General features: G+C 42.7%; 2 protein-coding genes across 2 annotated transcripts; one reads left to right on the top strand and one right to left on the bottom strand.

The window, feature by feature from the left end:
- The first annotated feature begins 11342 nt into the window (after positions 1 to 11342).
- On the top strand, positions 11343 to 14824 carry LOC119544192 (C-X-C chemokine receptor type 1-like). Its single transcript, XM_037849419.1, has 2 exons — positions 11343 to 11496; positions 12919 to 14824. Exons 1-2 carry the CDS (start codon positions 11358 to 11360, stop codon positions 14001 to 14003), a joined length of 1224 nt encoding a protein of 407 aa, XP_037705347.1. The 5' UTR covers positions 11343 to 11357; the 3' UTR covers positions 14004 to 14824.
- Positions 14825 to 18879: 4055 nt separating this feature from the next.
- LOC119543829 (exosome complex component RRP43-like) lies at positions 18880 to 20138 on the bottom strand (the record flags this gene model as incomplete). Its single annotated transcript, XM_037848671.1, has 2 exons — positions 18880 to 19014; positions 19397 to 20138. Coding segments are annotated over 2 exons (858 nt in total), but the record flags the coding sequence as incomplete, so codon positions are not given.
- Positions 20139 to 26405: the final 6267 nt, after the last annotated feature.

The raw sequence follows: 26405 nt of genomic DNA, 5'->3' as shown, positions 1-26405 counted from the left end.
GACAGGGAGAGCGACACTAAACAGTAGACTAGATAATAAACAAGTAAATAATGTGTGTTTGAAGGTGAGAAGTGCTGTGGGAAAAGGAAAATATCGAAAGCAGGACAGGGTGAGGGATACCAGGAATGCTGGGGGAGGTACAGGCTGTGACTGGGGACAGGCAAGGCCTCCTTGAGAAGGCAGCCTGTGAGCAAAGACCTCCTCCACGGAGTCGAGGGAGTTACCTGTACGGAGCTGAGCAAGAACGTTCCAAGGAGACGGAACAACTAGAGTCAGTGCGGCCGGAGCGGGAGCCATAAGGGGCAAAGTAGAGGATAAGATTGTAGGGATGTTGGGGGTGGGGAGGGGGATCAGGCAGAGAAAGGCATTGAAGACCACAGCAGAGACTTTGGCTTTTTTCAAATTCACTTTTTACCCCCATGACCAAGTGGGATTTATTTTAAAACATAAGGATTAATCAACATTAGAAAATTATTAATATAATTCACATAGTAACATATCTAAGAAGAAAATAATCATACGACTATCTTATAAGCTTCTGACAAGATTCAACGCCCATTTCTGATTAAAAAAAAAAATACCCCAATAAAAAAAATAGGCAACATCTTAAAAAACAAAAACAAAAAAACCTGAACTATTATCTCAACTCTAGATTTTAATTGGATTTCACCAGTTTTTCCATTAATCTCCCCTTTCTGTGCCAGGGCCCTCTCTAAGTTGCCACATTGCATTTAGTTGTGCTGTTTCCCCAATCTCCTGTGAGCTATGACAATTTCTCAGTCTTTCCTTGTTTTTTTTCATGACATTGACAGTACTGAGGCATGCTGGCCACTTTTCCTGTAGAATGTCCCCGAAGCTGGGTTTGTCTGATGTTTTTTTCATGTTTAGACTGGGTTTATGGGGTTTTGGAGAGATTCCCACAGAGGTGAGGTGCTCTTCTCATCACATCACCTTGGACATAGCTGATGTGCCCTGATTTTACGGGGGAAGCGAGCCTTCATCACATGGGTAACATGCTGGTAGCCAGCTTTCTCCACCGTAAAGTTACTTAAACATCAGTTTTGAAACATTTAAAGCAGTAACATTCATTCTTTGGAGACACTGGAGGTTGCTAAAACAGGAATGATGTAATCTGACTTACAATTTAAGAAAATCACTCTGTCTGGCATCATAAGCACAGACTATGGAAGGCAAAGGGCAGAAACAGGGAAGACAGGGAGGTTATTTCCATATCGAGGTGAGGAGTGATGGTGGCAGGGGCCAGGCTAGTAGCAGTCCAGCTGGTGAGAAATGGTAGGAGTTGAAATTTATTTCAGTAGAGCCAGCAGAATTTTCTGGGGGATCAAATGTTAGGTGTAAGAGAAAAAGAGGCACAATGATGACTGCAAGATTTTTGGCCTGAGCGATTGGAGGATGGAGTTACCTTCAGCTGAGTTAAGATAAGAATTCCATTCTGTCATTTAGCGTCTATCCAGTCCTTCACTATTTCATCCAGCTGGCACATATTTACTTGGCCCAGCTACATAGTTTGTGGGACCCAGTGCAATTTGAAAATGGAGGACCATGTGTTTAAAGAGTAGGAAAACGCCTGTTTTTTCTTCTGTAGGCTCGCTCCTAACCTGACATGGTGCTTTTTATTTGCTATTTAATGTTGCGCTCCCTGGGGTGTGGGGATACCAGTGGGGCAAGTGCAGACCGCCATGGGCACCTGTGCCTTGTCCCTCACTTGCTTGAAGCTGGTCTGGCCTCAACCTGCCCCAGGCCACCTCCGGGTGTAGAGCGCAGTGCTTGCAGGGCAGGGGACAGGGCAGCACAGACCCCAGCCTGGGGAGGCGCCAAGCTGTGCGACGGCAGGTGAGCGGAGACTTCCAGCTCCTGGTACTTCCTCCATTGCCCCACAGACTTCACTTACACAACCGAATTCCAAGACAAAATTGCTAAGGATTTCAAAACAGCCACTGCAAGAACATCAACCCCCCAGGGCAGGGCCTGTCAGCAATGGTCACATGCCACAAAGCCAGCCCCAGGCAGCATCTACTACTACGGGTTACACGCTTTGCTGGGCACCAAGGAGGCAACGTGAAATCATTTACAGTTCCTGCCTTTAAGGAAGGGCAAGGGGAAAAGGAGGGAATGTTTTATGTATCACTAATATGTGCCAAGCTTTCTGCCAGGTTCTCTGCAGCCCTTGCCTGTTCTCACAGTCCGGTGGGAGAGAAAGACTCCTAAAAATAACTATATGCAGTCTGAAAAGTGCAACAGTGGAGAACCGGGTGGTGTGGGAGCTGGCAGGAGGATGGGGACCGTAGGGGCCTTGGGGTTGAGGAGTTAGGGGTCCAGCTCAGAGTCCTGGGCATCTGCTCACAAGCCCAGTCGTGCAGGCAAATCGGAGAAAGGAGAGGGGAAATGACGATCACAGTGTTATTTATTTTTACAACGAAATGGCTCTCTCTATATTTTTCTGATTGCAACAGCAATACTCAATAAAAAGGGCAATATCAAAAGATATAAACAAAAATGCAAATATCTGTAATCTCACTACTTGACAACAATCACTGGTAACACTTTGACTTTATCTTTCCATTTTCCCCCTGTGTGTCTACATCCATGTATCTATTACAAAATGTCATCGTAATGTACATTCTGCTGGGTAACCTTTTCTCCAGTTAGCATTTTCTTATAGCTACCTTTCCACAGCATTAATTATAACTGTATATTATCATTCTTAATAGAAATATGGATTCTACAAATCTACTATAATGTGTATATAAGTTTTTTGAAGTACATTGAAATAATTTCCAAGTTTTTATTATAATAAACAAGCTTGTGATAAACTTAGTTGTACATACCTTTTCCCCTCTTTCCCTCTCTTCTTTCTTTCTTTTTCTCTAATATTTAATTAATGATTTCACATTGGACATTGCAGGTCAAAAGGTCTGCATTTTTTTTTACTGTATTTGGTGCATATTCATTCCCCTGACAGGCCTGTAGGTAGTGGTAGTTGGTGACATGTATAATGACAGCTAAAAGTGATTGAACACCTCCGATTTGCCAGATGCTACACTGAGCAGTTTGCATATACTAACTTAGTATATATACTGAGTATACATTTTATACTGCATCCTCACATGCAGCTGAGAGGGTAGGTCTTATTTTTATTCTCATTCTCACTTTACAGAAGAGATGACTGCAGCACAGGGCAGATCTCTAAGCTTCCCACGGGCTCACAACTGGCCAGGGACAGAGCTGGGATTTGAGCCCGTTACTTTGGCTCTTGGAATCTATGCTTTTATCTCATTTCATCATCACAGCAGCTCCATGAGACAAGTTACAAGTATTACTCTTCCCATTTTTTTAGATAAGGATATTTTGATACAAATTAAGTGACTTATCCAAGATCAGAAATTAATAAAGAGATAGAACCAGTATTTGAATCGTGGTCTGTCTGATGCCAAAGCAGGAATTTCTGGGCCATTTGAAAGGATTCCTGAATTCATCCAGGGGGGTGTCCTTCAGGGGGGTCCTTGGTAATCAGGGCTGTCAGGTCTGCTTTGTCCAGGCTGTGCTTCTCTGTCCAGTGTGAGTGGTGAGACCCCTCCAGTGTGTCACGGCCCAGAACATGTGACCTGCAGACATTCATGCCTTCTTCTCTCATCCTAGATCACTTTCGGTTTCCAAAACTCTATCGTTGGTCATGCTTGTGGTTGCAAGTAATAGAAAACTCAATTGAAAATTACAGGGAAGACGTGAAATGGTGGAGTAGGAAACTCTAGGGGTCAGTGCCTCACCCCGAAGTAACCGCTGAGCTGGAAAGAGTGATTGGAATCAACTATTTTGCAACACTCCGCTATTCCTCGGCCCTGCTGAGGCTGTGGGCTAGTCCCCCACCATTTACAAGCAGCTGGCTGGTACATGGACAGACAGTGAAGAACTGTCCTCCAAAAATCTGGACTTGCACGGTTTGGTTGGTGGGTGGCGTCCTGAGGGACTGAGGCAGATGCTTGCACTGGTTTCTGCCCTTGGGCTGCAGCAGCTTCCCAGGTAGCTCCTATCAGAAGATTTTAAGAGACAGTATCCGCCTTAGGCTGCTATGACAAATACCGCACAATGGATTGGCTTCAACAACAGGAATTTATTGTCTCACTGTTTGGAGGCTAGAAGTTCGACATTAAGGCATTGCAGGGCTTGTTTCTCCCAGAAGCTATTGCATTCCAGCAATCCTCTGTCAGAGGCTGATCTCTCTCTCCTTGTGTCTGTTTCTCTAGTTTTCACTAACTTCTGACTTCTTACTGCGTCTTTCTCTGACAGCATCCAAATTTCTTCTCTTTGTGAGGCCTCCAGTCATACAAATCAAGGCCCACCCTGATTCAGCTTGGTCACCTCTCAGATAATAATAACATCTCCAAAACGCTCCATTGACAAATGGGCTCACAACCACAGGAAACAGATAAAGACTTGAACATATCTTTTAAGGGGACATGATTCAATCTGCAACTATGCCCCCCCCCCCCCTTTGGAACCAGGTGTTTCAGAAAATCTTGGTCAGATCAGAGAGCTAATGGAAAAGAAACCTCAGTGATAACACCCAAAAAGGAATATATACCTTACAAAAATAATTTGGAAAAGTCACAAATGGACAACTCTGGCCCTCAACAACAAAATTCTGCAATTGCTGAAGAATGGGAGAGTTGGATTTTCAGAGTGTTCTAGTTTGCTAATGCTGCTGGAATGCAAAACACCATAAATGGATTAGCTTTTATAAAAGGGGATTTATTTGGTTACACAGTTACAGTCTTAAGGCCATAAAGTATTCAGGGTAATGCATCAACAATCAGGTACTGTTCTAGTTTGCTAATGCTGCAGAATGCAAAACACCAGAGATGGATAGGCTTTTATAAAAAGGGGGTTTATTTGGCTATACAGTTACAGTCTTAAGGCCATAAAGTGTCCAAGGTAACACATCAGTAATCAGGTACCTTCACTGGAGGATGGCAAATGGTGTCCGGAAAACCTCTGTTAGCTGGGAAGGCACGTGTCTGACGTCTGCTCCAAAGTTCTGGTTTCAAAATGGTTTTCTCCCAGGACATTCCTCTCTAGCAAGCTTGCTCTTCTTCAAAACGTCACTCACAGCTGCACTCCGTTCCATCTCTTTGAGTCAGCATATTTATATGGTTCCACTGATCAAGGCCCACCCTGAATGGGTGGGGCCACACCTCCATGGGAGTATCCCATCAGAGTCACCACCCACAGCTGGGTGGGGCACATCTCCATGCAAACAACCTAATTCAAATGTTCCAACTTAATCCCCACTATTCTGTCTGCCCCACAAGATTGCATCAAAGAATATGGCTTTTTCTGGGGGACAAAATACATTCAAACTGGCACAGGTACCTTCACTGAAGGATGGCCAATGGTGTCCGGAAAACCTCTGTTGGCTAGGAAGGCATGTGGCTGGCGTCTGCTCCAAAGTTCTGGTTTCAAAATGGCTTTCTCCCAGGGCTGCAGTTCCTCAAAAATGTCACTCTTAGTTGCACTTGGGGTATTGGTCCTCTCTTAGTTTCTCCAGAGCAAGAGTCTGCTTTCAAACGCCGTCTTCAAAATGTCTCTCATCTGCAGCTCCTGTGCTTTCTTCAAAGTGTCTCTCTTGGTGTAGCTCCTCTTCAAACTGTCACTCACAGCTGCACTGCACTGAATTCCTTCTGTTTGCCAGTTCATTTATATAGCTCCAGTGATTTAATTTAGACCCACCCTGAATGGGCAGGCCAACACTTCCATGGAAATTATCCAATCAGGGTCATCACCCACAGTTGGGTGGGGCACATCTCCATGGGAACACTCAAAGAATTACAATCTAATTAACACTGATAGGTCTGCCCACACAAGATTACATCAAAGATAATGGCATCTGGGGGACATAATACATTCAAACGGGCACATTCCACCCCCTGGACCCCAAAATGACATTATCTTTCCGTATACAAAATACATTCATCCCACAACAATATCACAGAAATTTAAATCATTTCAGTAATGATAGTTAAGTACAAGATCCCATCAAAATCAATTACAGGAGTGATCAGTCCTAATACAAAATACCCCTCTATCTGTGAAACTTAGAACAAATTATCTGCTTCCAATATACAAAGGAGGGACAGGCATAGGGTAAACATTTCCATTGCCATAAGGAGAAACTGAAAAGAAAACAGTTTTCACAGGACCGAAACAGTCCTAAAACTTGCAGGACAAACTCCATTAGATTTCAAAGTCTGAGAGTCATTTACAGAACAACATTGTACCCTTCGAGCTTGAGAGAGTGGGAGTCTAACCCTTCCTAAGGGCCTTTTCAGCAGCCCTTTCCTCTCCAAATGCTGGGGCAAGTTCTCCAACATATCCACACACTGGGGAGACCACCTTCTCGGCCCCACCCTCCTCAAACCTCGGGGCAGCACCTGGATTCCCTTCCATCTCCAGGGCACATGCTCAACCCTTTCAGAACAGTGTGGTGGCAGCCAGGCTCTCCCCAATTCCCTGGGAATGTGCTCCATGCTCTTTGGGGCATGGGATGGCAAACCCTTCCGGAGCATCGAGGCGGAAGGCCCACCCTCGACCTCCAGGGCAAACTCACCCTTTCCATGTGTGTGGGCCACTCCGCTCTCCCAGCCTAAGGCCTCTTGACACCAAACCTCAACCTCCATGGCTCTGTCTTTGAAGAAATTTTTCCTTCAGTTTGTTCCTTGTCTGTCTCCTCCAGTCCGTACCAGCAGCATCTCTGTCTGTAAAGTTCTTGCAAATATTCTGTTGGCTTTGCATGAAGCAAACAGGGGTCAAAGCCATCAGACAACAGGACTTACCACAAATCCTTTCTGCTTAACTCCTTTTCCAATCTTGGCTTGTACTGAAATGGTGGCTGGTTTCCATGTTTGGATACATCCTCATGTTGGGCGGTAGCTTCTGGGGTTTCACCCTCTGGAAGCCCAGAGTTTTTCAGGCTATCAATTTCTGGTTTCTTTGAAATCAAGAGTTCATTTCTCAGCTTATCTCTGTCCTGTTGCATTTTACTATAAGCTGCAAGTAAAAGCCAGGCTACTTCGTCTATATTTTGCTTGGAGATTTCATCAGCTAAATATTCCAGGTTGTAGCTTTCAAATTCTGCCTTCCATCCAACATCAGGACTCAATTTTGCCAAATTCTCTGCCACTTTAAAACAAAGATCGCCTTTCTTCCAGTTCACAGCAACACATTCATCATTTCTTTTCAAGTCCTCATAAGAAGTATCTTTAGAGTCCTTATTTCCATAAACAGTCTCTTCAAAGCAGTTTAGGCCTTTTCTATCAAGCTTCTCACAATTCTTCTAGAATCTTCCCCTTAGCCATTTAAAAAGCCGTTCCAACATGTTTGGTATTTGCAAACGCAGCAGCAAAAAGCACCCCACTTCTCTGGTACGAAAATCTATTCTAGTTTGCTAATGCTGCTGGAATGCAAAACACCAGAAATGGATTGGCTTTTATAAAAGGGGTTTATTTGGTTACACAGTTACAGTCTTAAGGCCATAAAGTGTTCAGGGTACTGCAACAATCGGGTACCTTCACTGGAGGATGGCCAGTGGTGTCTGGAAAACCTCTGTTAGCTGGGAAGGCACGTGGCTGGCATCTGCTCCAAAGTTCTGGTTTCAAAATGGCTTTCTCCCAGGACATTCCTCTCTAGGCTGCAGTTCCTCAAAAATGTCACTCTTAGTTGCACTTGGGGTATTTGTCCTCTCTTAGCTTCTCCAGAGCAAGAGTCTGCTTTCAAAGGCTGTCTTCAAAATGTCTCTCATCAGCAGCTCTTGTGCTTTCTTCAAAGTGTCTCTCTTGGCTGTAGCTCTTCTTCAAAATGTCACTCACAGCTGCACTGAGTTCCTTCTGTTTGCCAGCTCATTTATATGGCTCCAGTGATTTAATTTAGACCCACCCTGAATGGACAGGCCAACACCTCCATGGAAATTATCCAATCAGAGTCATCACCCACATTTGGGTGGGGCACATCTCCATGGAAACACTCAAAGAATTACAATCTAATTAACACTGATAGGTCTGCCCACACAAGATTACATCAAAGATAATGGCGTTTGGGGGACATAATACATTCAAACTAGCACACAGAGTTTAACACAGAATTTTCAGTTCTCAGCAACAACAAAAATTACAAAACATACAAGGAAACAGTAAAGTATGGCTCATTCACAGGAAAAATGAATTTGACAGAAACCATCCCTGAGAAAGCTGAGAAATTGGAATTACTAGTCAAAGATGTCAAATCAACTATCTTAAATATGGTCAATGAGCTAATGAAAAACATGGACAGCAAAATAAAGAAAATTGGGAAAATGATTATGAACAAAACAAGAATATCAATAAAGAGAGAGAAATTATAAAATGGAACCAAAAAAGAACTTCTGGAGCTGAAAATACAATAGTTGTGATGAAAAATTTACTAGAGAGATTCAACAGCAGATTTGATTAGGCAGAAGAAAGGACCAATGAACTTGAAGATAAGAAAATGAAAATTATCCAGTCTGAGGGGCAGAAATAAAAAAAAATGAAGAAAAATGAACAGAGCCAACTACAATAATCAAAACAGTATGGTACTGGCACAAGGACAGACATAAGGACCAATAGAATCGAATTGAGAGTTCATACATCAGCCCTCGCACCTTTGGCCAAATAACCTTTGACTAGATTGCCAAGTCCACTCAGTGGGGAAAGAATAGTCTCTTTAACAAATGGTGCTGGGAAAACTGGAGCCACAGGCAAATGAGTGAAGTTCACCTCCTCCCTCATACCATATTCAAAACCTCAAAATGGATCAAAGACCTAAATATAGGAGTCAAACTATATAAAAACTCCTAGAAGAAAATGTAGGGAAACATCTTTAGGACCTGCTGTTAGTCAGTGGTTTCTTAAACTACACCAAAAGCACAACCAACAAAAGAAAAAAAATAGATAAATGGGACTTCATCAAAATTACAAACTTTTGCACATCAAAAAAAATAAAAAGACAACCTATAGAGTGTGAGAGAATATTTGGAAACCATACATCTAATAATGGTTTAATATCCAGGATATGTAAAGAACTCCTACAACTCAACAACAAAAAGACAAATCACTCAATTAAAAAATGGAAAAAAGATGTGAATAGACATTTCTCCAAAGATATACAAATGGCCAATAAATACATAAAGAGGTGTTCAACATCATTAGCCATCAGGGAGATGCAAATCAAAACCACTAGAATGGCTGTTATTAAAAAAAAACAAACAGAGAAAATGACAAGTGTTGGGGAGGATGTGGAGCAATAGAAACACTCAAACATTGTTGGTGGGAATGTAAAATGGTGCAACCACTGTGGAAACAGTTTGGCAATGCTTCAGAAAGTTAAGCATAGCATTCTCATATGACTTGGCAATCCCACTTGTAGGTATATGCCCAAAAGAATTGAAAGCAGGGACCCAACAGATATTTGCACACAGATGTTCATAGCAGCATCTTTCACAATTGCCAAAAGGTGGAAGCAACCCAAGTGTCCATCAATAGATACAGAAATTAATGTATACACATATGGAATATTATTCTGCTGTAAAAAGGAATGAAGTTCTGATACATGCTGCAACATGGATGAACCTTGAAGACATCATGTTGAGTGAACTATACCAGACACAAGAGGACAGATATTGTATGATTCCATTTACATGAGGTATGTAGAACAGGAAATTTCATAGACGGAGCGTAGAACAGAGGTTACCAGGACTGTAAGGAGGGGCACAAAGATTCTGTTTGGGCTGATGGAAAAGTTATGGAAATAGTGGCCATTGAATTGTACGCTCAAAAATGGTTAAAATGGTACATTTAAAGTTATGTACCTTTAATACACACACACACACACACACACACACACACACACATATACACAAGTACCAGGAGAATGTGGCCTTGGGGAATGGTTTGCTCCATTTCTCCGTAATTCTCTGAGCTCTGCCCTCCACTGTGAGTTAGTGTTTGTCCTTGGGCTGGCAAAGTGGCTGCCCACAGTCATTGAACAAGCATCCCAACCTTTGCTCTGATTGGCTCACCTTAAATCACATACTTAACCCCTGAACCAATCACTGTGGCAAAGTGAATGAATAATGGGGGGGGGGTATGGGCTGTTTTGGATGTCCTTTTTTATTTTTATTTTTATTCTTATTTTTATTTTTTGGAGTAATGAAAATGCTCAAAAATTGTGATGATGAATGCACAACTATATGATGATACTGTGAACAACTGTTGTACACTTTGGATGATTGTATGGTATGTGGCTCTATTTCAACAAAATTGCATTAAAAAAAAAAAAGTGGTAAGAGAACCCAAGAAGAATTGAGTTAGCTTAAAGAATATGCTTGCCAGGTAGAATTGTAGGCATTAGTGGCACAATAAGTTTGGCATTTATGGTAGAGGAAGGGCTGAGACTTCCACAGATTGGTGCTAACTTCAAACAATAGAGGATGGTTGGGAAAACAACAATGCACCACAGACTAGCCTGGCTGTGTGGGAGTGAAATTTTCAGACATACCTTAGGTGTGACTGTGTGGCTGAAAGCGATAGACACTCTGAATTGTGGCGGTGTCTGTAAATCCTAGCAGATATGTCCGACGTCATTTATACCACAACCGATGATTGAGCACTTACTGTGTTTTTTGACAGAGGCTATAGATATGAATAGATTGCGTCCCTGCTCTCTAACAGCTATCTAGTGGGAAAGACTTGGAAACACATCATGACAGTACAGGAGGATTCATGCTGTAGTGGACAAATGATTAAAGTGTTAGAAGAGCAAAGCCAGAGGAACAAAGCTGCCGTTTGTTACTGAGAGGGGAGCCACGGTGACCGTTGACCCCCAACTCTCCCTTTCAAGGGTTTAGTCCTTCCCCCAAATCTCCACCAACATCTCCATCAGCCCCCAAGCCACCCCAAAGGAGCCTACAATAGAGTAAAAATTATGTGCTTGTCGCCCACAGCTTCAGGGCAGTCCTTCCCCCGCTTCCCACCAGGTTGCCCACGAGTCCTTCCTGCATAGACGTTCTGAAGTTCCCACCACATGAAGCCAACTCCTTTTCCCTTTGTCAGGCAAGTTGGAAGCTTTCAACGATGATCTACTAGCAAATTTAAGGGATAAGCAAACGGAAATAAATACAAGAAAAGAAGAGGATAAAAATAATTGTCCAGAGTGTGGAGAACTCAGATAATGGACCCTTACCCCAGTCTCATGCCTGGGTTTGGACAGATAGACACTGGGCATACTTGATGTCCTGTGGTCACTTGACTTAATCTGTTCTTCTCCAAATGAAGACATGGGCGGGGCGCAGAGGGGAGGTGACGTGGTTTCCCTATTTCCCTTTATTCACCAAGTTCCCTCTGTCAAGTCTCATCCGGTCTCTGAGCCGCAGAGACCACTGCTGGACACACCTGGACAGCGCCTCAGGTAGGAGGCACCTCTCTTTGCCAACACTTTCTTTGGGGCAGGGGGTCTTTGTTTGGCTGTATTTTAGAAAATGCATCCGTATCTCCAGGACCTGGGGATTTCTGTTACATTGGCTGGCTTCCTGCCTCCTCACTGGTGGTCCATGAACTCATCTTTGACCTCTTTCATGGCTGCCGTGGGCACCAAGGCGACCACAGCCTCCCTGCCTCCTCCTTTTATACCTTTCCTTTTTGTGGGGTGGAGACTTACAGTTCCCCTATTCGATATTTATTGCTTTGCCCTAAGATTTTGTCTTCTGTGGAAATGCAAATACTGGCAGGGAGAGAACATTTTAAAACAAATGGATCCGAATGAATTTGTCAAAGAGCCTTAGGCCTGCAAACAACTTAGAGATTATCTACTCTGTCCCTCCTCAATTTGCAGATGGGGAATCTGAAATCTGTCGAGGTCAAGGGACCCAATCAAGGTCACACAGCTTATTAGGGACAGAATCAGGACTGGACACTAGGTGTCCTTATTTCCAATCTGAGGATCTTTCCAAAAGTTTTCAGACTGTTCTCTGGGGAGCCCTGGAGATTTGGGGGGAGGCTTCTCAGAGATTATCTGGGTAGAAAGAGCAGTATATTCTTCTCGCCCAGAGCAACTGAGCTTTTATCTGTTTTTTTTTTTTTTTTTTTTTTTTCCATAGTGAACTTCTGGTAGGATTTCGTTTCAACAAAGTGTTTCACAATAGGAAAAAAAAAAAAAAGATTTGAAATCTGCTGAATTATTCTGTGGATGTTTAGGAGGTAATTTTAGGGCACAAGGGGGCCAAGATGGGAACTTCATCCTCTTAAATACTTAAAATTCCTTTAGACAGGGGACCAAAATGTCTATTGCTCATTTAGAGACAATACTTAAAATCTGCTTATAATGCAATTTGTATCACTTCCTTCTCCCAGTAGGATTTAAGAAGGGGAAAAAAGAATTAGGGAGAGAATAGAAGGGGAGAAATAACGTAGAAAGGGAAAATTGGGAACAGGTTTGCCTCCTTCCATCTGGCTGATTGCTGGCCTTCCCCCGATACAATAAGGCTGACATGGTCCTCCCATTCGAATACACAGACATGGCCCAGGACGGAGAAGGCTAAAGAGGGGGCTGAGATAGAGTTGAAGCAGCTGTACGGCCAACCAAGGGCAAAGGCTTTTTCTCTTTTCCGTCTGATCCCATATACCCAGACCAGGCCTCAGAATTACGGAAGGTTGACAATTCCCTTTAAAGAAACCCAATTTGGGGGTGGTGGTGGGGGGTAGGGGATGTTCTCTGGGTGTCATAACAATAGAGAAGCAAAGATATCCCAGCAATCATTCTCACACCCATGATGAGACTGACTTGAATCTGAGTTCCTAAATCACATTTCTTTCCTTCTGATCTTTCAACTAGATACAGCCATGACTTTTACCATGGAAAACATATGGAATAATACTGATCTGTGGATGTATTTTGATGAAGAGTTTCTGAATGTCACTGGCCTGCCCCCGAATCTACCAGATTTTGCCCCATGCCGGCCAGAATTCACGGTACTCAACAAGTATGCTGTGGCCGCCATCTATGCCCTGGTGTTCCTGCTGAGCCTGCTGGGAAACTCCCTGGTGATGCTGGTCATCTTATACAACAGGGTCGGCCGCTCTGTCACGGACATCTACCTGCTGAACCTGGCCATCGCCGACCTGTTCTTCGCCCTGACACTGCCCATCTGGGCCACCTCCAAGGTGACGGGCTGGGTCTTCGGCACTCCCTTGTGTAAGGTGGCCTCGCTCCTGAAGGAAGTCAACTTCTACAGTGGCATCCTGCTGCTGGCCTGCATCAGTGTGGACCGCTACCTGGCGATTGTCCACGCCACCCGCACACTGACCCAGAAGCGCCACCTGGTCAAGTTCATATGTCTGGGCATCTGGGGACTGTCTGTGCTCCTGTCCCTGCCCTTCTTTGCCTTCCGTGAGGCCTTTGACCCACCCTTTTCCAGCACAGTCTGCTACGAGGTCCTGGGTAACAACACAGCAAAATGGCGGATGGTGTTGCGGATCCTGCCCCAGACCTTCGGCTTCGTCCTGCCTCTGCTGGTCATGGTGTTCTGCTATGGGTTCACCCTGCGCACGCTGTTCGAGGCCCACATGGGGCAGAAGCACCGGGCCATGCGCGTCATCTTTGCCGTGGTGCTCGTCTTCCTGCTCTGCTGGCTGCCCTACAACCTGGTCCTGGTGGCAGACACCCTCATGAGGACCCAGGTGATCCAGGAGACCTGTGAGCGCCGCAATGACATCGACCGGGCTCTGGATGCCACCGAGATCCTGGGCTTCCTCCACAGCTGCCTCAACCCCATCATCTATGCCTTCATCGGCCAGAAGTTCCGCCATGGACTCCTCAAGATCTTGGCCATCCGTGGCCTTATCAGCAAGGAGTACTTGGCACGCCATCACGTCTCCTCTCACACTTCTTCTACTGCCAGTGTCTCTGCAAATGTCTGAAAGCCATCAATGAAAGACCATCCCGTCCTCATAACCTGCAGGGTGGGGGCTGTCTGATTGTGGACTGTGGACTGATACTATCTAGGTTTGGGAGGGAAGCTATAGAATGTGGGGAAGTTAGGGATTGCTGTTTTTAGCTGCCAAAGCCTGCCTTCTGAGGAAGTGCTGAGATACTTCCAAGGAAGGACAGACCTTGACACTTCCATGTAAAGGAAGCATCATCATTTCTGCTGAGCTCCTGTATTTTTTACCCACAAATCGGTAATTAACACGGCCACCTCTAAAGCCTGGATTTGACATTAGATCAAAGCACTCAGGGCTGAAGCTTTTTCCTTTGTGGGCTGGACCCTCTTGCTGACCCTCTCAAGAACATCATCTCAGCCACTGAGCATTCTCCCACCAGGGTGCTTGGCTGCTCCTTGGGCTCTGGTCAGAGCTCATGGAACTGTTTTCCTATCTTGAGTATGTTGTTGGGTCTGCTGGGGACAGTGTGACAGGTGCTGCCTAAATATCAAACCACCAAATGACCCTGTGATGGAGCTGGAAAACATTTTCCCCCTATGTGTGAAGGGTGAACAAGAGGTGAGAGGGATGGGGAAGCTAGACCTTTTGCATGAGAATCCCCTTTACCCCATGACCAACATCATAGAACGTGTTGGGTGTCATTTATGCGAGAGGCCCTGCTGGGCCTCATATGGGAGGAGAGGAGCAGCTTTAGCCCTTGCCTTCTTGGAGCTTCCAATCCAACATGGACCATCAGGAACCTCACCATCAGCTGGACAGTCAGACTTTTCTAATAAAATTTGTTTTCTCTCCTTGAAGCCAGGAGCCTTGTCTGTTTTGTTCACCCATGTCCCAGTGCCTAACACATTGCCTGGAGTCTATTTTTTGTTCAGCAAATATTTATTGAATGAATAAATGACTGCTGAAAAAACTTGGGCTGATTTACACATCACCGACCCAAAGCATCCTCTTATCTGTGTTCCCCAAGCCTTTCATCTTCCTGCTGTATTTGGCAACATACATCTGTCATCAGGTTGGCTTTTGTGGTTTATCTTCATCAGATTTTTATTTGCGTAAAAATGTTGCAGATAAGTATTGAAAATGACAGTGATCTTTTGATTGCAAATGACAGAAAACCAATAAACAAAGCTGAGAATGTGTTGGTTTATATAAGATGGGGAGGTACCAGGGATGACTTGAGATTGGGAGTGGGGTGAGGCTCAGAGGTGAGATTTAGATCAAGGGTGGTACTGGGGATCAGGAATTGAGGTTGGGGTCAGAGACGAGGTGGGGGGTCAGTTTGGGATAAATGGGGGTGGGGCTCAGCAAAGGAAGCATGTCAGGAATAGGGGGAGGCTTGGGGAGGGGATGAGTGAGATTTGGGGATGCAATGGTGGGTCAGAGATGGGGAGAGTCCAGAAGGGGTTGTGACCAGGTATGGTATGAGGTTTAGGAATAGGGTGAGTGGTGAGTATCAGGGAGGGGGCGTCAGAAACGGAGTGGATGTTGGGGATGGGATGGTGGCTACAATTCTGGAGGAAAAAGACATTGCTGGTAGGGCACCTTCCTCTCTGCAGCGTTATCTAAGAGGCTCTTTCAAGGCTCGGGACAAGGGCTTCTTTGCCTGTCTAGCTTCAGGGTCTCCATGTGGGGTGATAGGGAAAAGGAGTGAGGGGCTCAGGCACTAGGACATTCAGTACAAAAGACAGAAGAATGCAGCGAGAATCCAGGCATGGGAAGGCAGGCTGAGAACTGGGCTTGGGCCCCTTCCTTCAATCTCCTTCCCTCCCCTACTCTCCCCTCTACCTCTCTACCTATTTACCTTAACGTCCATCTTCGTTCACCCTGGGCCTCCCCAAAGACGGGCTTCTCCCATTGGATCTGGGAGAAATACAAATGACTAACAAATTTACGAGGAGATGCTCAGCCTCACTAGCAACCTGGAAAATGAGAACCAACTGGCAATAAAATAACTGGGAGTGTTTTAAACACGGAGGAGTGCGGTCAGAACACCTTTCAAACAAGTGCAAGACTGTTCAATAAGCTATTTTAATGCAGCGTGTAATTATCTGGGCATGGCTCAAGACATAAATGATTTGGATTTCAGACTTTTTAAAATGCCAGTGTTTTGGTCCTTAAATAACCTGGCATACTGGAATATAAAAATGTGGCATTTTAACTACTAGCTACGATGAGGATTAAATGTCTAGTAAAAGTTAAGGAAACGGTTTGCCTCTGTGAAACTCACTGTCCAGGGCGGGTCTGGGATCAGGGACGGGGGTGAATCTTAGGAGAGGAGTGGGTTCAGAAATGGGAGGGAGTGAGGAGTAGGATTGGGGTTAGGTGGACAGCAGGGATCAGGTTGGGGACAAGAGTTGGGATACGAATATAGGTTTTGCACAATACCTGCTGCTTTAAAAATTTTTACATTTGTTTTATAGGCTTGGTTAAAATGTTCTGGCATAAAATGACCACCTCCTTTTTGACTTAAGGCTGTGTCTTTGAAGTCATTTGAAATAACCACTTACCAAGAGTTCTGGTGCTATTTCCATGCAGAGGTTTGAGGGCCCAAAGATTTCTGACCTGGACCCAGAAAGCCATGTGGGGCTAACTGCTGAGATCTCACTACCCCTGCTTGTATCCATCCCAGTGTTTTGTTTTCAAACTCAAGATACTTCTTCCATTCCTGGAAGTAGAAATAAAGAAAGAAAATAAAAAAGATAGAATATGTTAACTCAAGACTTTTTAAAGTGAGTTTTTCTTTTTTATCAAAGTGTTGCCTGTGCACTGTTTAAAAAGTGAAATAGTTTTCTAAAGCTTATACTGAAAACCAGCAGCCTTCCTGCCACATCCTCCACAACTTTCAACTCTCATTGCAGTTTCATTTAATAGTGGTCTACATATTCCTATGCTCTGTGCTTATTCTGTTGGTTCTTGATTTTTTTTCTCCAGTATTAAATATTATCTATTGACTTTCTGTTTTGTCTTAAGAGGATTTAATTGTCTCTCCTGCTTTGAGCCCTGCCTAAGTATACACAAATACTGTCTTCTTTATTCTCCAAGGATACAAATACCACACTTTTTGGTTAAAGGGACATTCAATGTTTTCATTACAATGACTATTAACTATTATTCACAGTTGTGCATAATGTTTACATTTCCGTTCTTTGCATATGTTTTGCTTTCCTTGGAATTAAAGATAGGGTATTCCACGTACTTATCATTACGTCAGTCCCAAATCGCTCTCTTTAACACATTCAAATTTATCAGATAATCTATCAATTTTTTTTTCTTTCTTGGAGATCTCCTTCCTGGAAACTTCATTCTTTTGTTCCAATCTGGACACATTATTCTCCAGTCCTGCTCCTCTTTTTCTAATTTGTTTTGACAATGTTTTCAGATACATTTTAGAATTGGGTAGTCAGTTTCTACAAAATAGCATACTATTATTTTGCTTGGAATTATGTTGAATCTGTAGGAGGAAATTAATATCCTAAAAATATTGAATCTTCCAATCCATGAACATGGTATCTTTCTCCATTTATTTAGATTTTCTTTAATTTATCTTAACAGCGTTTTGTGGTTTTCAGTATGTAGATCTTGTACATATTTTGTTAAATTTGTCCCTAAGAATTTTGTTTATTTTATGCTATTAAGAATCATATATTAAAAAATTTCATTTTGTAAGCATTTTGTTACTAGTATATAGAAATTCAGTTGAGCTGTGTATATTGCTCTTGTATTCTGGAACCTTAGTGAATTCATTGACTAGTTCCAGTATTTTTTAAAAAAGATTCCTTTGGATTTTATAAGTACACAATCATGTTATCTGAGAATAAAGGCAGTTTTAATTTTTCCTTTTCTTTATGTCTTTTATTTCTTTTCCTTGCCTTATTTCCGTAGCTGGGATGTCTAGTACAATGTTGAACAGGAGTGATGAGAGTGGACATCCTTGTTCTGTTTCCAATCTTAGGAGTAAAGTGTTCAGTCTTTTTCTATTAAATATGATGCTAACTGTAGGTTAGATAGAAGCCCTTTATCTGGTTGAGGAAATTCCTTTCTAGTCCTAGTTTACTGAGAGTTTTTTGTTTTTTAGTCACGAATAAGTATTAAACCTTCCTCTTTCCTCCAAGGCATGGGCTCTGAAGCCAGTCTTCTGGTTTAGAATTCCAGTTCTGCTGCTTACATGTTTTGTGACCAAGAGCAGGTTGCTTAGTCTCTCTGCCACCTTGTAAAATGTGGGTAATAATTATGCTCAGTTAATTCTTATAAAGATTAAATTAAATGTGTATATATACACACATACACACACATCTGGAACAATGCCTAGCTTACAATACGTATTATTTAAAATGTGAGCTATCATCGTTCTCTTGGTTTCCTCTCTTATTTGCTGGATTATTGGATTTTTCTGAGAAAGGATATATAGGAGATAACTTCTTTGAGACCTTGCATTTCCAAAAATACCCTTATTCTCACACTTGATTAGTATTTTGGCAGAGTACTGAAATTCTAGGTTGGAATTCATTTACCAACTTCAGAATTTTGCGGGCTCTTCTTGATTGTCTTCTACCTTCCAGTGCTGCTATTGAAACTTATGATGGCATTCTAATTCTTGACCCATTGAACATGACCGAATTTTCTCTTATTAGCTTTTAGGATCTTTTCTTTACTTTTAGTTTTATAATGAATAGTGATGTGCCTTGGAGGGCGATTTTTTTTTTTTTTTTTAATTAATTTTGCTGGACACCTGGTGTAGCCTTTTTTTTTTTTTTTTTTTTTTTTTTTTTTTTTTTTTTGAGAAGAATGTAGTTTTAATATTTATTTCATGTAAAAGGTTTGTGCACAATGTAACAAATACAGTTTTTACAAATCTGTTTTCAAAATGTGGTTTATTTGGGTTTCATACTCTGAATTACTTCATCCATCAGTTTTTTAACTTCTCTATGTCTTGTAACTGCTCGGCTTATACAGTCCTGAAGTTTAGCTCCTGTCAGCCCACTTCCACCTGAAAAATTAATTACAGTACCAACACTTTTAATCTCTCAGTTAAAAGCAAAAGATCAATGTCATATCAGGTCATTTTTTAAAGAGAGAGAATAATGTAGAGCAGTGGCACGGTTTTAATAACTGGCAGCATCACAATTACCTGGGAACTGGTTAGAAATGCAAGTTCTTGTGTTTTAACAGGACATCCAAGAGACTCCAATATATGCCAAAAATTTAAGAACCACTGATAAACAATGTAAAACAACATAAAAGGAATGAATTTGAGGTAACAACAAACTCAAAGGCCTCTCTAGGTAAATAGTGAAACATTCCACATGGTCCTAACGTGGCGCTCACATGCCCGTCCACCTGCGCCTGTCTGGGACTGAGGCAGAACCTGCCTGGTTTGTGAAGACAGCACAGCTTGCCCTCTTCGTCCATTACTACTGTTAAGCTTCCAGTGGCCAGATGCTCCTCCTCACCAGTAGGGTCAACTATGAGTAAAGTGTCATCAAATATGGCAAAGGAGGTTGCAACCGGATGTGTTCTAATATTCAAATGACTCTTCTTCTTTAAATTAACTTCTGCTAAGGCAGTTTCTTCATTTATAGTAACTTCAGGCAACTGTACATCTTTTAAAGCAGCTAACAAAGCAAATGTACAGGCATCCAAAATGTTTCCATCATAGTCGAGGCAAATGAGATCACAATATAGAACCCATGCAAGCTTTCCTTGAGTAATGCATAAGTCCTCTTTGTGAATTATCTGTGAATTTTCAATGACATCTGCAATGAACTGGCTAGCCACTTGGGCCTCTTCCCCAGGAGGTCCAGAGCGAAATCTTGAAGAACACAGGGGTGGGAGATCCACATTGGGAACAACATATCCTTTATCAGGAGCATCTGTTGGAGGTACTGCAAATTCCGCTTTAATTCCACATATTACTGTAGTATTTCCCAGCTTCACTAAAGCAGAACCATCTGCAGTACTAATTGAACCTATGTTGACAGTGGTGGTTCTAAATTCACCAAGTTCTCTTCCATCAGGACGGCAGTTCTCTTTCAAAAATCTCCTGTAATATTCCAGAGGTTCCACTGTTCGCCAGCAGCCGACCAGAGCCAACACCAGCAGCTCGCCCTCAGAAATCAGACACGGGCGCGTTTACACCCAAACTTCAATTACTTCGCCATTACTTGAAGTTCCAGGAGTCCCTTAAGTCGACTAGATCCTGTTGTTTAAGGTGGTTACTAGAAAACGCATATATCGCTAGACCACGATTTCCGAGTTCACACAGGGTGACTGTAGCTCAGCATACTGGTTTCCTCTGGAATCGCACGTACTCATCTACTTAAACCACCACTCCGGGAGGTCCCCAGGCCGCACCGGAGGGGCACACGCGGTTTCTGTGAAAAGCCTTCCTGCACCGCGGGCTCCTTTCGGGGAGCGGCAGAGGGACGGCGCGCCTGACACCCGACACCCGGCGCCCGCGGCGGAGCCAGCCTCCAGGGCAGCGAACCCCAGCCGGGGGGCCAGGGAGGTGGCCGCCCGAGCACGCCGCCGCGCCTGGCAGGAAACAGAACTCCTGCCCGCGGCCGCTGACACTCACTTGAACCCGGCCGCCATCTTCCCGCCCACCTGGTGTAGCCTTTTAATCTGGAAATTTGGGTTCTGAAAATTTTCTTATATTATTTCTTTGGCATTTTTCTACCACTCATTTTCCTTATTCTCTTTTTTAAAGGATTCCTTTATCCAGGTTGTGTCACCTTGAAACTATTATGTACCCCAGGAAAGACTATGTTCTTTTGGTCCATGCTTATGGGTACAGCTTTGTTGTGGGTGGGATCTTTTGATTAGGCCCTTTTCATGGAGATGTGACCCACCCCCATTGAAAGTGGGTCTTGATTAGTTTACAGGAGTCCTTTAAGAGATGCTTAGAGAGAAAATGCCCAGAGACATTTTGAAGACAGATGTTGAAACCAGACGTTTGGAGATGCTAAGCTAAGAGATGAAGCCCACAGTTTGCCCCAGAGAAGCTAAGTAAGAACCCACAGGCACCTAAAGAGAAGGCCACTGGAATCAGAAGCTGAAAGCAATACAACCTGGGAGCAAAGGACCAGCAAACACCAGCCATGTGCCTTCCCAGCTGACAGGTGTTCTGGATGCCATCGGCCTTTCTTCAGTGAAGGTATCCTCTTGTTGATGCCTTAGTTTGGACACTTTTATGGCCTTAGAACTATAAATTTATAACTTAATAAATCCCCTTTATAAAAGCCAAACCATTTCTGGTATTTTGCATTCCTGCAGCTTTAGCAAACCACAAAACAGGTTAATTCTCTAATTTTCTTACCACCTTTGCCTATTTTTCAATATCTTTCTCTTTCTACTTTCCAGGAAGTTACCCTCAATTTTATCTCCCAACATTTTCATTGGAATTAAAAATTTATGCTGTCATTTTAAATTTTCAGTACCATATTTTCTGTTCCTTAATGTTCCCTTTTATAGCTTCCCATTCTTGCCTCATGGATATAATATTTCCTCTTATCTTCCTGAGGACATTATGGTTTTTTGGGGAACATTTCTTAGCTACTTTCACTGTCTCTATGTCTTTTCTGCCCTTTGATTTGGTCTCTATTTTTCATTTTCAAGCTTCCTTCAAAAATCTGGTGGCCTTTGGCTGTATGGTCACATTTGATAATAAGCCTCTTTAGAAACAGATTTTTGGATGTGTACATGGGTGGAGCTTGTTGATTTGCAGGCTTCACTGAAGGGGTTATACAGGGACCTGGTTTTTTTTGTTGGGTGGGTCTTACTGTTGGTATCTGTAGACCTTTTCTCAGTCTCCTAGAGAAGAATCTTCTGGTTTTTTCTCTGGGAGTCTTAAGTCTGGCTGCCAGAGTTCTTGGAGCCAAGGAGAGGACAGCTACTCAGTCACAGCCATTACAGGTTTCTACGGCACAAACCAGTGCATCTCTTGCTTCCCCCCATAGCCACTCAGCTTTCAGCCAGGGTTTGGCAAACTGTGGCCCTTGGGCCAAATCTGGCCTACCACCTACATTTGGAAACAAAGTTGGATTGGAACATGCCCATACATTGACTTATTGTCTATGTCTGTTTCATGCTACAATGGTAGAGGTGAGTAGTTGGAACTGAAACACATGACCTGCAAAGTCTAAATTATTTACCACCTATCCATCTACTTTCTGATGTTCATTAAAAAATATCTCTTATTGTTATTTTCTCTCATATTTTCTTTGTTCCTGAACTTTGTAGGATTATGCCTTAAAAATCCCTTTAGTATAATGTTTGGTGGATTTTTGAGGAGCAGATGTACACATATTTGTCCAATCCTCTACTTTCGAAATGAAGTTCTACTGGATATTTTAAACCTACTTATTTTAAAGTGACATCAGACTGCTCTCTTTTCTCTTGCTCCTCAGGTGTGAATTCTCCCATTTGCTATGTTGGCTGACTGTTGATTGCAGTGGCTATTAGTGTTTTGCAATGTTTGGCTGTGAACTCATCTTTGGAAGAGCATTTTTAAATGGGAATCTCGCCTGTGCCCTGATTATGAAGAAGTCTGCAAAGGGGTGGTTTCATGATTGTACTTGCTAGGGCCACCCTGGGTTGCATAGTTCAGATCGGTTTTGTGGCCGTGGCTGTTATTTCTTGACCCTGAATTCCTACACTGTTCCAAAGGGCAGATTTGGCTCCTCACCATGTGCTGCTCAGGCTTGGGATTCTGGACTGTCTTGCAAGTACCCTGTTTCTGCCACAGCCTAGGGCAGGCAGCTCACTTTGTGGTCACGTCTCAGACTTGGCAGGTGTTTTCTCTATCCCCATTCAAGGGTGGACCAGTTCTTTCCTAGTTTCTGGCTTTTTGCAGGAAATCCAGCTCCAACACCCTGCTGGGCATGGGGCCTGGGGCTCACCCTGCTGTTACCATTCCTGTCCTTAAGATACATGGCTAGTATTTTTCTGTGTTCCTGCAACTTCAACTCCTACTCCCTGGTAAGTCTATAAGTTTATAAGTTTCCTCTTCATTTCTGGCCCATAGATCGATCTTTCTCTCTCCCTCTCTCTCTCTCTCTCTCTTTGCTTCTCATCCCAGGTATTTATCTGAAAATTGAAAATTGTATATGTTGTCTGACATTTCTATGTATTGTATGTGTGTGCATGTGTATGTGTGTGCTGTTGCTTCCCATGTCTCTGCTCATTCCACATTGTGACTGGAAACCAGTAAAAATTCAAATAACATATAAAATGAAACATGATGCTTCCTTTCCTATTCTTTACTTCCTTTCCTTAAGGACAATCATTGCTAAAACTTTCTACCAATCTGGAGGATACATTGACCAGATTTCTTGTTAACTAAATGTGTGTTCATGCATGTTGCATATGCATGTGTGTGTGTGTGTGTGTGCGCGTGTGTGTTAGGGATGAATGACCCTACATTATCCCAGAATTATCACCCCCTTCTTTTAGCCAGGCTCAAATCTGGGGGATGGGAGAAGTAAGACATAAAAGGTACATGGGGCGGAGCCTCTGAAGAAATCCAGTCACTTTCTACACGGGAAAGAAACTGAATTGCCCAACAGAAACCTATGAGGCCATATCCGTGTCTTTCTTGGTTCCCATACTGTAAACAACAAGGTTGTCTTCCTGAAAGAGCTGGCTTTGCTCCAGCTTTGAAAATGTTGAGGGTGTTGGGGAGACAAAGCAAGTATGGGGCCATGGGCCATGAAGGACTCTCCATTTTGCCATTTTCCTTGAGCATTCCTCTTTGCTGGGATCCTGACAATATTCAGCATGTTCTGTCCCCTGTGCCCATTTGCCAAGGCATTTAGAAAAACACGTGTTAATAAGTAAGAATCAAGTCCCAATTTACTTCATTATGTATCAGATGCCCTTTATGTATCCAACTTTGTGTTAGATCCTTAAAACAAGGGCTTGTACTGTAGAAATGAAACTTAGGGGGACAAAGAAGACTTGTGAATGGAGGCTATGTGAGTAGTTCATTAACCTTTCTGTAGGGTCAAGGTAACTAGAACAAGGAGACCTATCTGGGGGTCCTAGTGTACCACAAGCTGAACCTGAAGATTTGGAAAATGCTTCTAATTAAATAAAAAAAGACAGAAAAGAAAGGTTTAGTAGCTCTGTGATCTTGAATATTCACTTAAACTTTCTGAACCTCAGTTTCCTCTTCAGTGAAGTAAGGTTTGGTTAGGCAAGCCCTTCCAGTTCTAAGAAGAGGAGATGCTCTGATTCTAAAAGCCTATGAGTTGTATAAATAGTACCATAGCTCTGAGTGAACATGATATGAAGCTTCTGTATTTCCCCAGATTGTGATCATTAGTAAATACATCCTTCATAGAAGGCTAGTTTTTTGTACATGTATTTCCTGGCAGCTAGTGTCCAAATCTGATACAAGGAGTTCCTTGCCTCCCCCACTCCAAAATCTCCCTCCATGGTCTGTTGGCAGTTCTTTATTTTGGAATAGGCATGCCCCTCGGAAAAAGGCAAATGTCCCTAGGTTGGGGAAACACGTTTCTTTCAGTCATTAAGCCCGGAAGGGAAATGGACTTTTGAAATTGTTCTCTCATACAGAAGAAACTTTGAGCCTTCAAAATCAAGAACAAACCTGCATGCCGTAACTGAACACACCAGCTCAGCCTCTCCCTAACAAGTGTATCTGTGTTCACTCATGTGGTGAAATTCTGGACTTTGGAGCAGCCTCTTAGAATGTAACACTGATATTTAGAGGAGTTTTGAAAGGAATGGGAAGGGGGCAACGTGGGATTCCCGAGTACTTTGGGGAAAGGGAAGAAAAAAAGAGCTGTTGAAAGGGGCTCAAAGATAAGTTCCTTCTGCTTCAGTTTCCCCAAATCCTCACTTCCTCCCCCAAGTTCCATTTTAAATTCTACAACATAAGGGGAGCCCTTATCTAAACCGTTATATGTGTGATGTTTTACAGCATATAAATCACATTTCCCCATAGGAGCAAGGAAACCTTTCTGGGGAGCCTCCCAGCAGATTTACACTCTCACCTCATTGGATAGAATGGGTCAATGGCCAGAGGAATGGGTTACTAGGCTTGGCTTAAGCCAGCACTGTTCAACAGAAATACAACATGAGCTACAAATGTGAGCCACATGTGTAATTTTCTGAAAGCAGCCACAGTAAAAAAGTGAAAAGAAACAGGTGAAATTAATTTTAATAACATTTTATTTAACCCACTATATCCAAAATATTATCATTTCAACATGCCATCAATATAAAAATTATTAAGAAGATATTTTAACTTGTTTAATTCATACTAAGTCTTCAGAATCCGGTGTGTATTTTATATGTAGAGCTCATCTCAGTTTGGACTAGCCACATTTCAGGTGTTCAATAGCCAACTGTAGCTAGTAGCTACTGAATTGGACAGTGCAGGATTAATCAGTTGAAGTGGAATGGATGGATGTTGGGAAGACAACCTCAAAGAACCCAAGGTAACCTTCTATTCAGGTCCAATCCCTCCGCTGTCCCTGGATCCAACCCTTCCCTCCCCCTTTTCTATGGACTGTTGATCTTGCTCTGCTCTTGTTCCCCTGTTATTCTACCCTGTGTCATCATCTCCCAGTCTTCCAGCTCCTTCCCTGAAACCTATGCACATGGGATTTCTGAACAACATTTCTTCTCTGTAGCATTTGACACTATTCAGATCATTTCATCTATTTTTTTTTTTAATTATTGAGCAACTTCTATTTGCCAGGCCCTCCTCTATTGCTTGAAAGAGAGCAGGAGCAAAACATTCATAAATCCTTGTTCTCATAGAGCTTAAATTCACATCTCTCTTCTTTTAAAAAAACATAATCAGGTTTATTGTAAAAAAAAATTAGAAAATTTATTGTAAAAAATTAAAAACTTTAGATAAACCTGATAATAAATACTCAATGCCCCCCCACTCTGAGATAAACACTAGTTACCACAACAGATAACATCTATAACAGATAATATTGAATTTTATATCCTCCAGTATCTTGTTCTATGCACAAAAAACTTTCTTTCTTTTCCTTTATTTTTAGCCAAATGAGAATATGGTATTTTGTAGCCTGAGTTGTCTTTCACTCAATACAATCTGACATCATAGTTCTAGTCCTAAGAAATTTCATTGTATCAAAATTGTGTTAAAGGAGACAGAAAGGGTTATAAGTAAGTGTTCTGGTTTGCTAGAGCTGCCATTATGCGAAATACCTGAAATGGATTGGATTTTATAAAGGGGATTTATTAGGTTACAAATTTATAGTTCTAAGGCTGTAAAAGTGTCCAAACTAAGGCATCAACAAGAAGATACCTTCACTGAAGAGAGGCTGATGGCGTCTGGAACACCTCTGTCAGCTGGAAAGGCATGTGGCTGGTGACTGCTGG

Source organism: Choloepus didactylus, chromosome 9, assembly GCF_015220235.1.
Source record: "Choloepus didactylus isolate mChoDid1 chromosome 9, mChoDid1.pri, whole genome shotgun sequence".
NCBI classification, from domain to species: Eukaryota; Metazoa; Chordata; class Mammalia; order Pilosa; family Megalonychidae; genus Choloepus; species Choloepus didactylus.
Note: the sequence above shows the minus strand (reverse complement) of the source record. Positions and strands in the feature narration are given on the sequence as shown.

Excerpts from the sequence above, each read along its gene's own strand:
- LOC119544192 (XM_037849419.1), top strand. The coding sequence starts at position 11,358 with ATGAAGACATGGGCGGGGCGCAGAGGGGAGGTGACGTGGTTTCCCTAT. Across the intron at positions 11,497-12,918 it reads ACACCTGGACAGCGCCTCAG|ATACAGCCATGACTTTTACC; the intron begins GTAGGAGGCACC and ends TCTTTCAACTAG.